The 13425-nt window shown below is 36.9% G+C and overlaps 1 protein-coding gene across 1 annotated transcript; it reads left to right on the top strand.

Annotated features, from left to right (window-relative positions):
* Positions 1 to 2950: 2950 nt before the first annotated feature.
* LOC149011666 (pathogen-associated molecular patterns-induced protein A70-like) lies at positions 2951 to 3601 on the top strand. The gene has a single exon (XM_089162719.1). The coding sequence runs from the start codon at positions 2951 to 2953 to the stop codon at positions 3599 to 3601; it is 651 nt and encodes a 216-aa protein (XP_089018845.1).
* Positions 3602 to 13425: the final 9824 nt, after the last annotated feature.

The following is a 13425-nucleotide window of genomic DNA, read 5'->3' on the forward strand; positions in this document are numbered from 1 at the left end:
CTATATATAAAAAGTACTCTGGTACAAAAAATGTTAATTATCAAATTATAAATTTAGATCACATCCTAGTTGATTTAAAAAACCAATTGACGGTCACAGAGTTGTTCAATTGGTCATGGATTCCACTCTTACTAATGAGATATGTAATATTTTATTATTATATATAAAAAACTCCCTTAGATCCAAAAAATGTCAATTGTCATGTTTTCATATCATATCTAGAGTAGATATTTTATTTTTTATTTTGTTTATTCTTTGAGGGAGGGGTGGGTCGAATCCAACACAAGGATCCACATACTAACATAATATGTTACGAGATTAAAATGAAGAACTTTTGTTATGTAGAAATAAGATTATAATGAAAATCTCTCAAAATATCCACAATCACTAAAATAGTGTTATTTATGAGATGAAAATCACAAATCTCACGATGACTTTATAAGAGAACATAAGATGCATGTATAATACTCAATTAGGTATATGGGTTGATCATTGGGTCAAATTGTACTGTATTGAGTAAAGTCCCTCTACTTTTATCACAAATGAGGCATTTAAATTCTCACCAATATATATGGGTACAACTCAAATTTCAATGACAAGTACGAAAATTTGAAACACACATAATGAGGAAGGAGGTTTCATCTTTTTTTCATTCCAAAGTGAGTTAATGCTACTTTTATGTTCTCGAGTATTCTTTACTGCAGAAATTGCTTCAATTGTCAATTATAGGTTTAGATCACATCCTAGTTGATTTAAAAGACCAATTGACGGTCGTAGAGTTGTTCAATTGGTCGTGGATTACTCTTACTGATGGGATATGTAATATTTTAATCATTTATTATTATATATAAAAATCTCACTTAGATACAAAAAAAAAATGTCAATTGTCATGTTTTCATATCATATCTAGTGTAGATATTTATTTTTATTTTTTTGTTTATTCTTTGGAGGGGGGGATTGAGTACGACACGAGGATCCACATACTAACATAATATGTTGTGTGATTAAAAGGAAGAACTTTTGCTATATAGAAATAAAATTTAAAAAAAAAAAAAAAATCTGTCCATCAATCCACAATCACCAAAATAGTGTTATTTATGAGACTTTATAGGAGAACATAAGATGCATGTATGATACTCAATTAGGTAAATGAATTAGGTAAATGGGTTGATCATTGGGTCAAATTGTATTGCATTGACTTAAAGTCTTGCTTCCATCACAAATGAGGCATTCAAATTCCCACCAACATGTATAGGTGCAACTCAAATTTTAATGTCGAAGTTCAAAAATTTAATTCACACATGACAAGGAAGGAGGTTTCATCGTTTTCATTTCAAAGTGAGTTAATGCCACTATAATGTTCTCAAGTATCGTTTACTTAGAAATTGCTTCAATCCTGCGCATTTAATGAACAGGACTGTCATGCAAAATTTTGGATTGTTAATATGAAATCGGTTGAGATTTCAATCTCGACCATTGAATATTATCAGTGACCGAGATAGAAATAACGACTTCAATCCAGCAAGTCAAGAATGTTTCGCTTAAAACAAGGTCTGTTTATTGCCCTATATCCGAAAAAAAATTATTGTTCACTTTACTACACAAAATACTTTCAAAATGCATCAGACATGTTTATCATCCCAAATGAAATGGTAATCGTCCAATATACTTTGATTGCCTACTTGAGAGGATAAAAATCCAACATTGATACAATTAAAAAAATACTTGGGTCTACTCATTCGCTGATCAATAAAATTTCAAGATAAATTTGTATTAATTTCGAGAAGTGGTTTACTTAGCAAAAGATCAACGTTCAAGCAAGAGATCAGAGTTTGAATCTCCTAGGAACCAAAGATAACACCTCACTTATATTAATATTAATTCTTCCTCTTTAGCTCTGGTCCCATCTATATTAATATTAATTCTCTCCCAAAGATGTAATCGTCAATGTGATCGCCAATCTGTGTTAGAACATACATTTTACCCTAATTTAAGTAAGAAGAAAACAAGAGAGATTGATTACGGAGTTCGGTTCTTTCAAACCTACGTCTCCGGGACTCTAGATAGAATCCGATCCACTGTGATTGTAAAACTTACAAATAACAAGGGAAAACGAAAGGTACAGAAGTAACCGTATATGGCAACCATTTGAACTCAAATCACCATCGAGTTTCCCTCTTCACGTGGTGAACGAAAGCCCTCTAGAATCTCCTCAAAGAACAGATTACAAAAGGAGATTCAATCAACAAGAGATAATCCAATCTTCACCGAATCACCCTCAAGAAAGCCATCGAGTGTTCTCTTTCCTTCGCTGAACACCTTCTCTTTAGAATGCCTCAAAGATCATCAAAGAATGAAGATCAAAGATGAAGAACAAGGAGGAAGCATCGCCATAGCCAGAATCACCAGAGCTCAGAAACCCCAAATCGCATTTTGCATACGAATGAATTGAACCAGCCCAACACATATTATACAAACAAGTAAACCAGCCGATTCAAAAGCAAACCAACTTAACACATGAAATACCCAGATCGAAATGAAACTTAAATACACAAAAACAAATTTTTTTTTTTTTTTTTTTTTTTAATCTCATGGGTTCCTCCGGTCTTCGTGAGGTCTTCGTGTAAAGTAACATATTGTCCTTGTGCTGTGACGTCCCCACCTTGTCAAAACCATCTCTCATTAAAAAACAATAGTCTCTTGACTGTTGAGTCATCGAAATTGAAATAAAGAAGTAATTAATCCCAAAAAAAATCTATCAAAACATCAAAATCGCTCTTTCTTTTCTTTATAATCAAGTTAAAAAGATACTTTTAACAGACGCAGACATCAGAGAATGCAGTTCAAGATCATCCCTCGTCTTCCCCTGCATAAAATGGAAACACAACCCTGACTTGATTCCTCCTTCATTCCCGTAGTGGTGAAAGGCAGAGCAAAACCAACAGAAATCATGGCTGAGAATTTTCTTCCTTCGTTTTTGACTATCGTTTATAGTTGGTTCACTCCAACCGTGCTCTTCGTTCTGTTGAACCTTGTGATCGGCACCATAGCCGTGATGTCAGGTTTCGGTACTCAGAAAAATCATAAGCAACCTCAGCTCAGTCGAACCCATTCTGTTCTGGAACGATTCAAATCCTTCAATTTATATCGTTACAGCTCCGATGAGTTGAACCCAACTCCATCCGTCACTTCCTCCACCGCTCAGCCACCGGAGACGGCAGTGACCCATCAAACAATTGAGCAGCCGGCGCCGGCACCGGTTGAAGAGCCTCCTGTTGATGAACACGAGGTTCGCCGATCGTACTCGGAAAAAGGGGTTTCCAGTGACAAGCCTGTGAAACAGCTCCGGGAGGTGAGATCGGCGGTTTTGATGGCAGAGTTGGAGCATTTGGAAGACAAAGAAGAGATCGTCGATCTTCGTAGGCCATCGACAGTGAAGGAAGGGAAGGGCAGAGGAAGAGAAGTGCAACATTTTGGAGAAGACCCAGAGGTCGATGCAAAGGCTAATGACTTCATCAACAGGTTCAAGCAACAGTTGAAGTTGCAGAGACTCGAATCCTTCAAGCGTTACAAGGAAATGCTCACTCGCGGAATTAGATGATTTCAACCCTTTTCTTCTTCTTCTTCTTCTTCTTCTTCTTCTTCTTCTAGTTTGGTATCGTCATGATCGAGGTTACAGTATAGCTTTTTGTTTAGAGTCTGTGTAGGAAACCGTCGAAACTAGAGGTGATTTCGATCTTATTTCGTCTTCCATTCTGGGTTTTAAGTGAGGACTGTGGTAGAAGTAGAAGTAGTAGTAGTAGATTCATCATCATGGATCGATCCATGCATGCATCCATGAATGTTGTATGTATATTTTCTGAATATGTTGTTGTATGAATCTGTAAGGATGAACGTTTCATCTCTTCTGAACTCTTGATACACACCACCATCACGACCACGCTTTGTAGTCATGTTGTGTTCTTGAATTCTGAATAAACTGGTGGCCGTGGCCGCTACCTGTCGACGGAACGGTGACTCGGCAGTTGGGGTTCCTCCGGTAATTAAATGGGACAAAAAAGCTTTCCGTTTCTGTTTTTTGTCCAAAATCTATATTATGAATTTTTTTTCTATTTTTTTTCTATTCTTTTAAATAAAAATAGATTCATATGAATTAAAAAAAATAAAAGACAAAAATAATATCAAAATGACTGTTAGAGAATGCAATTTGGCTTTCCTTGTATTGTAATATTTTGTGGTAAATTTTGTCTTGTAATTCAAAGGACAAACGGATCCTTGAATGCATATTCCAAACAATAAATCCATACATTTCAGATTGTAAGGGCCTGTTTGGTTACGTGAGTCTCGAGATTTCAATTATCTAGAGATTTCAAATCTATAGATTTCAAATCTATCGAGTTATAATTTATAAAATTAAATGTTTGGTTGTGAAATGAAATCTGTGGATTCATCCTAAAAATTTATTTGATCAACATGATTTTTGTGAATGTGCAAATGTATAGCTTTTTTGAAATCTCTGGATTTCACCCCTTACCCATAAATCTACAGATTCACGTTTTTAGTGTAAAAAGGTGAATCTAGAGATTTTTACAACCAAACGGGTATAATTCTCAGATTCATGAATCCAGAGATTTCGCAAATCTCTGGATTCATGAATACTAGATTATTTTACTTTAGATAATCTTTTTCTCTCCGTTCAAAATGACCCTCAATACTTAAAAAGGATTTTAAGCAAATTGCATTGGCACCCCAAAATGGAGGCCTTAAAGCATTGACACCCCCACTTTATGTTTAAAAAGCATAGAGACCTCAAAATTGGATTTTCATTGAATATATTTGTCTAATTTGTCATTGAAAACCTTTCAGACGCAGACGCAGTTTATTATAGGGATATTTTTTTAAATAGATAGTAATTCCACTGTTTTCAATGATAATTTTAACAAATATATCTAATGAAAATCCAATTTTAGGGTCACTATGCTTTTTAAATATAAAGTGAGGTGTCAGTGCTTTAAGGCTTCTATTTTGGGGTGCCAGTGCAATTTGCTCAAGAAATTTATTTTTTTTAATTTCCAATGGGATCATCTTATTCTGATTTATGTTTTGTGTATTTGCAGGAATTTCTAATGCACAATTAAAGCATGCAGACTAGTTTTTTTGTATCGTTTTGCAGTGGTCCTACATAAGTTCTTTAATTATGGCAGATTTACAGCTATCCACTATTTTGAAGTGGAACACTTTGGCTTTAGAAACTATTATTCTAGAAAACTATAAGGACATATGTATTCACACTAATTGGGTGACCTTATCTGGCCTGTTCTCAACTCCTTCAAGTGTTTATGTTCAATTCAATATATATAAACCAAGAGTCGGAATGCAGGCAATATTTGGTACGATGCAGTTGAAACCATTAATGTGTGAAACTTTTGGTTTATTACTATAAGTACTTTTTTTTTTTTTTTCTGATAAAAATAAATTTTAAAAATCCATACATGTCACTATCCTCTTAGAAAAAAATATAGAATTCACATCCAAACAGGTAATAAGCTTTTTGACTTTACTTACCTAAACAAACAAACTTCTTGATTCTCTTTTCTATGTATTGAAGGATGCAAGTTAAAAAATGTTTCAATTCTAATCAAAAAGTAGTCCAAGCTAGTAAGCTACTTCCATGTATGACCTTGATCGAACAACAGGGCAACTTAGGTTTCTATCACATTCCAAACAATCACAATAAAGATGACTTTCCTTTTTTCTTTTCTCTTTTCTTCCTTTCTTAAGTTCAGATATAAATAAAACTCTTTTTCAATTTCAACCCAAAAGAAGATTGGGAGGCAACAGAAGGAAATTTCCTTCAGCCACACCTTCCCTACATCATTACTATATTATGATTTTTTTCTTCTATTCTTTTAAGTAAAAGTATATTCATAATAGATAAAAATTTAAAAATAAAAAGGACAAAAATAAAAGATTGTTGAAAACTGAAAATGAAAAATGATATCAAAATGACCATTAGAGGATGCAATTTGTTTTTTTGCGTATTGTAATTTTTTGGGGGTAAATTCTTACCAAATTTTTTTTTTTTTTTTGGGGGGGGGGGGGGGGGGGGGGGGCTGAATAACATAGGATCCTTAAATGCAAATTCCAAGGAATAAATTCATACATGTGATTACGGAAAACATTTAATATATGTCATATTACTAGATTACTTCAGCTATGTGATAATCTTTTTCTCCCATTTCAAAATGGAGTCTAGATCAGCTTCCCTGATGAGAGGACATGATGCTCCTCAAACGGCTTTCATCCACAGACTACAAAGGGGCAACAAGGTACTGGTGATGGGTCCCACTTTTTTTAAAAAAGAAATTACTTTTCACTTGTGGACACCCATGTATTTGTGGTTATAAAACTGTTGGAAGACCCTGTCAGGAGAGATGATCCACACTCTTCAAAATGACCCTCAATACCTGATGAACTTTTTATTTCCAATAGAATCGCCTTACTTTGACTTTTTTGACTTTGCGCATTGCAGCAATTTCTAATGCCTAATTAAAGCATGTTGGCTGGTCTTGTTGGGTTCTACATGTTGTTTTAAGTCTAGCAGATGTTTGGAAGCCTCACAACTATCAACTATTTTGGAATGGAACATTTTGGCTTTAGAAAATACTATTCAAGAAAACTATAAGGACGTATACATTCGAACGAATTGTGGGAGTTTGCATCCTCTCCCTTGACGAGCTTGTCAACCACAGACTACAGGGGGGCCACAAGGTATTAGACCTGTAAATGGATAGCCGGAATCTGCCTCCGAATTCGCATTCATATTTATATTAGTTTGAGGGTGTCCGTATTCAGACTTTTTCTTACCAAAAAATTTCCGTATCCACCTGCTAAGCAACCGGATTAGGATTCGGATTCAGATAATTGCTTATCAGATCGGATAATTGATAAGCATGCATTTATCATTATTTATTTTATTTAATTCTCCATAATTATTTAATTAAAAATAGCTACTTGATTAGTTTTGTGTATTTTTCAGGAAAAATGTGATTTTGGTTATTAAAGATAATATGGAGTAAAGTTGGCAAATATATTGGATATTGGTGTATTTTAAATCATGGCATTCATTCTTGCTGCCCAAGAAATCATGAAAAGTGAGATCTTAGCCAAATTGGAAACAGGTGCAGCTCTAAGGAACAAAATTGGTAATAAATCTGAAAATCGGGTAAACAGACCTACCTTCAGTATTTTGGGAATATCTATCTCATATTAGCTTGGATTGCGCTGATTCAAGATGCTATGGAACGATATTGAAAATATCTACAATTTTCCAGTTTTAAGTTTTTCCAAAATCCGAACGAATAAAGGTCAAATCGACGGGTAAAGAGAGGGGATTCATTGTGTGCGGGAGACATAAAAGAGAAGCCAACCATAGAGAAGAGAAGAAGACGGGGAATGTGGCTCTCATCTCTCTCATTGCTGAAGAAAAAGACCACATCTCTCTCTCTCTCTCTCTCTCTCTCTCTCTCTCTCTCTCTCTCTCTCTCTCTCTCTCTCTCCTTATGTTTCATCTTTATTTTTCTTATAAACTTTGTGATAATGAGTAGCTAGTTCCTTTTCTTTGGGATGTAGATGAACCATGTTTATTTCATTAATTTGATTGTTCTATCTCTTCTAGTTGATTGTGTTTGAGTTTGGCCAAAGATGTTCTATAGCTCAGCGAACTAAGCGTGCCAAGCTTCCGTGAAGGACGATAGTCTTGCGAAGATATGGCATATCTAGGAAGACCATCCCTAATTTACTTTGAAGTGTAGAGTTATATCGGTTAGGGAAAAGCATTGGGGATTCGAAATCTCAAAGATCTTCACATATTCATAGTTAACGTTTTTAGTTATTAGATTTAGTTTAAATTTAGTTTTATTGAATCTTAGTGACTTAGCCTTTTAGTTCCCCATAGTTCGACCCCGTACTTTCTACTTGCTAGATTAGTATAGAATTTTATTTTTGATTGGTTAGCGACACGATCAATAATCTCCGAATAGATTAAAGTGTTTAATTTTTTCTCTCGAAAATGGATGATAATCGGATTCGGAAATCGAAAATTATCCGGCTATAGTAAAGTATTAAATACTTTTATGTAAAAAAGGGGTTAATAATCGGATTCGGAGACTGGTAATCGGTAATCAGAAATTGGAAATCGGAAATAAAAATTAAAAAAATGGCTAAACCTTCGGGTTCTCGGACCTGCAATACGGGTTAAAAATACGGGGGCTGTTACAAAAAGAATGGCTTTCCATACATCATTCTACCCATCCCTATAAGCCTGAGTATTGAAAGGAATCATCAAGTCACTGAAAGGCACACTGCATAAGTACTTTCGAATGCAGGCTTTTCTAGTCTCCACATAAACATGTTCGGGTTTGGAGGGGATGGCTAAGTTTTGAAGATCTTCTTTTTCCCTGGTCAAAGCATCAACCCTCACCTCATAATCTTGGTTTATTCCTTCCAGACTTTTAACTTCCCGATTCAAGGCCCCAATCCTGTTGACTACCAAATCATAATCTTTCCTGAGGCTATCAGCCTTTGCATTCTCCCCTTTGAGTGTAAGAATCTCTTTCTTTAGTCGGGCGACCTCCGAATTGGCAGACTCCAGCTGCTCCTCATAGAACTGAATCCGAGAGCTATTACACCCAATTCGATTCATAGCTTCCATATAATGATGAAAGCCCTCCACAATAGTCCTAAGGGAGTAAGCATTTGTTAAGAAATCCTAAAAGTTCTACACACTACAAATCACATATTCGGAAAAGTGGATTACCTGGTAGAAGTACGAACAAAAGCATCATCGTTCAGAGACTCAAAGACCTGACAGTCAGCGGGCATCAGGCTAAGAGAGCCCCATTCAGCAACCTTCTCATATTCCTGAGTGACCTAATCAGTAGATTTCAGGGTCCACTTGGGAACGAAGATGTCCCCTGATTCTTGAATCTTCCTTTGTTTCTTTGAAGCAGAGCATCATTGGTTAAGTTGTGCCTCCTCTTGCTGCGAATAAGAGGAGGAACAACTTCCTCTTCAGCAGGAGCTTTTCCTTTTCCCGAACCTCCAGCAACTAAGACCCTCAAGAGTCCCCTTGGAGCTTTGGGAGCAGGATTCGGGGAAGGAGGGACATTTTTCTCAGTTTCTTATCTCTTTGGACGAGGCAACCTCTTCTCCATAATGGCAATCGCCTTAATAGCATTGCCCGAACAGCTTCAGAATTTTACTTCGGAGGCATTGCGCAAAAAGGCAAGGTCAGAAAGACGTTTGGGAACCATAGTATAACTATCAAACACAACGGAGATTTAAAAAGCTCACCCAAGGCTAGACCCCAATATTGGAAGATGGCGGTGTACTCCATCTCTAAACCATGAATCTCCTGACACCACTCAATCGACTTGATCTTCTGGGCGGACTTTTGATCATCGAGAGACAATGGTATAGTACGGTTTGCCTCGGTATAGGAGTCCACTTGGTTCCAGGCGATCGAAAATTTGAGGTTGGATATAGGTGCTCAACAGAAAAAGTATTGATGTCTCCTCCTTTATGGTTGGAAGGGCAGGTACCCTCAGCCAAAATGCTCCCCGACCAACCCAAATCTGTCTTGTGGCGCTTGGAAAGAAAACCAACCCCGAGGATTGGATTTGGACATGGTATAAAAATGGCAAAATAAACTGATAGAAGGCTTAATTGAGAGCTCATAGCAAAGCCTGAGAAAGCCGACGATGTGGCGCCAGCTGTTCGGGAGGAGCATTCCAAGGCAGATCTCCCAATGGTTCAAAACCTCATAAAATAAAGGGTCAAAGAAAGGAAACCGAACACCACTTTCAAGGGTATCCAGGTAAAGCGAGAATTCATCAGGTGGATTGGAATTGGATCTTTCATTGGAATTAGGAATCCGAAGGAAATAAGATTGAGGGAAGGAGTAATAGTCAGTAGTAGACGTCAGTAAACTTAGAGGCAAAATGACCGGGTCCTTAAGCAGATCTCTTAGACGGTCAGGAAACTTTGGCAGCAGATTTTGAAGATTGTGGTTTTTTGGAATAAAAAGGCAGGGTCAACCCTTTAGATTTCTTCTTTTTATTCACTTCTTCATGCCACCTACCCGTTATCCTATTGCCTCTGTCACCAAACAATGCGGTAGAGGCAGAAGCAATAGCCTCATCCCCGGAATCGCCCTGACCGGCATTTTGGCCAGAGGAACCCTCATCAGAGGTCCTATCACTACCCATTCAAGGAGGGTTTGGTCTTTACTTCTAAGTTAAGAGAAAAAGAAAGAATGCCACAGAAGTAACAAAGAAAAGTAATTAAGGAAAGCAGAAGAGAGACAATGAACTTACTTGTTCACCGGAGAAGAAGAAAGCTTGAAGAGCAAAAGACTTGTAGAGCGCAGAAGAAATAACGACGAAGTTCGAATCGCAAGAGAATGAAATTCGAAAGAGGTGGAGGATTTTAAATAAACAAAGAAGCAATTGCATGTACAGTCACGATCAACCTAAATCAACGATCGAGATCGGGAGACATTTCGAAAGGATATAAGCAGGATCAAATCAGAACCAGCGATGGAAAAAAGCTGTCGTTTCGAACAAAGGCAATGATGATCGTGGTGGGAGTAGACACGTGGCGGCCCCCACGTGAAAAACGAAGACGTTTGGGTGGCCCATGGAAAACAATGATGCAGCGTAATAAATGTGACTTGATGTTCAAGCAAGCGACAGACCATTCGGATTCTTCATCAGAACAACTCATGTTCGGCATAAACCAAACCAAGCCCTCAAGGTTCCCGAACACCTGATCTGGGGGGCTCATGATACGGGAAAATCATGATCGAACTGGGTTACATGATAGAGTGATAAGGAAGGAACGTTGGACGTCCAGAAGGCAAGCAAGAACTCGTGAAACTCGGGATAGATAACCCACCAACAGGCAATTATTACCACTCACGGAAGTGGACAATCGTGCAGAACATGGTAACTGCTAGGGCAATAGATCTTGTAAATTAGGGAAGTCATCCACTACTCCGCAAAGGAAGCTTAACTGTAAAGATCTAACGGCAACCAAGAGAAGGCTCGAACGAATCTAACGGTCGGGGTTGGAAGGTAAAAACTATATGAACCTCAACCTACGTACAAAGAAGGTAACTGAATAGTATTCCCAATATTCGTATTCATATTTCTGCTCTACAACTAGCCAGAGCTTTGTGATCAGTTCCTTAACTGACTTAGCCTTCAAAGGTGGCCTCCCAACCCCACGGTCGGGCTACATCTAACCTCGTTTTGAAGGTCATTCATCAGTGATCCAAGGGCTGAGCAGATTTTGGACGCATCAGTTATAAATACGAGTGTTAATGTTTCAGTATATATAAACCAGGATTCAGAATGCATGCAATAAACAAACAAACTTGTAGTGAGGTTCTTGATTTTACTTACCTAAACAAACTGCTTGATTCTATTTTCTACATATTGAAGGTGGCATGTTAAAAAATGTTTCTAATCTAAAAGTAGTGGACCAATAAGTTACTTCCATGTATAATCTTGGTTGAACAATAGGGCAACTTAGGATTCTTATCACATTGCAAATAATCACAATAAAGATGGTTTTTTTTCCCTTCTTTCTCTCTCTTCCTTTTTAAGTTCATATAGATTCTTTTGAGACAAAAAAGATCTCCCTTTTAATCCAAAAGAAATTGGGAAGCAATGCAAAGAAATTTCCTTTGACCACACCTTCCCTACTTCATTATTAAAATAATACTTTTCAGAATGAGGACTCCGGAATCAAAATGACATGGTTGAGAGTGATGTTTGATTTAGTTAAAATTTTAATATTAGCTGAATACATTTTCATTCCCTTTCTTTTTCTGCAAAGGTTCTTTGATTTTTCTAAGAAGAATCAAGGTGGAGCATGTTATAAACAAAAATTAGAAAGAGATTGAGCAAAAGTGTAAGATTCCACACAGAGTGGAAATGAAATTGCAGATCAACTAAGAGTGAGAAGAAAAAACGCAATCAAAAAGGGCATTGTGTTGAAATTTTTATTTGAAACCTAAGAAGCCTTTCTCTAATATTCCTTGTTGGGAAATTCCATGTCAACATTGCCACATTAGCCTTCATTAGTTTTGATGATAACAAACATGAAGTACTACTGCCGATACTGAGTTATGATTGTCCATTTCAATATGAAAGCAAGTGGGCCTAATCCAACTTACTGGACCCAACTCACTAGATATTCGAAGCCAATTCAAGACAAGCCAAGCTTGAACAAGAAGTCTGAGTCAAAATGAGCAAAAAGATCGAAGCACAAGAAGATTCAAGAATATCAAGTCAAGCTCAAGCAAGAAGACTTAGAAAATTCAAGACTTAGGACACTCTCATGCACACCACATGTAATTGCACTCAATTGCACATGTATCATGTCATTAGGCTGACCTGGGATATGTTAGGAGAGTGTATAAGGCTTAAGGTTGGCTAGAAATTCCTAAATCCCCCTCAGTCCCTATGCTTGGGTTTACTGGGCATTTTGTGCTGCAGACGAACTTCTGTCTAGTCACATCTGTCTAGTCACAAAATGCCAGACAAAATTTCGCCTGGTTTCAGTAGCTCATATGGTAAATATGTCTAACAAGACGAAAGTCTGTCTGGTTAAAAATAAGCCTAATGACAATTTTTGACGATTGCTTTTCAAACGCACGTCCATCTGGACTGAAATTTCTATTTGTTGGGAGGTTGGGCCAAGTAATTGAATGCCATCTTTATAAGCCCAACCAATCTCATTTGAGAGCTTCTACCTTGCCTATTGAGCAATAACTCCCCTACAACTCTCAAGCTCTCAAATTATGAAAAATCACTTACTATTTGTTTTACATCCTCAACTTGAAGAACTTACCAAGGTGTCTAAGCAAGCTCATTGGGGCCAAGCTTGAGGTGATTGAAGGTTATTAGTGTCTCATTTATGGTGTATCCATTTTCATCCAAGCTTTCATTCTCATTGCATCAAACTCACGTAAGGGGTAAAGTGTCACACCCCTTGTTAGGTAACAATACCTTTCATCTCTTGTATTGTGTTTGTTCAATTCTAATATAGATTGATTAGAATTGATTAAGGGTGTTCTTGATCTAGGATAAACAAATATTGCAAAGGATACTCTTGCTCTATCTAGAACAAAGATTATAAAAGGTGCTCTTACCCTATTAAACATAAATTGTAAAGGTTGGATCTCTACTCGTTGTATTGAAAGTGAATCACTAGTGGAATATTATCTTAAGACAAAGAGAGAAGTGGACATAGACTTGTAAAGTCGAACCACTATAAAATCTTGTCCTGTGGTTGATTGCAATATCTTAATTCATTTAAAGCACCACCAAAGAAAGCATTTATCCCTACGGACGAAAT

This window comes from Hakea prostrata, chromosome 7, assembly GCF_041222555.1.
Source record: "Hakea prostrata isolate BN-2017 chromosome 7, UWA_Hpros_2, whole genome shotgun sequence".
Classification (NCBI taxonomy): Eukaryota; Viridiplantae; Streptophyta; class Magnoliopsida; order Proteales; family Proteaceae; genus Hakea; species Hakea prostrata.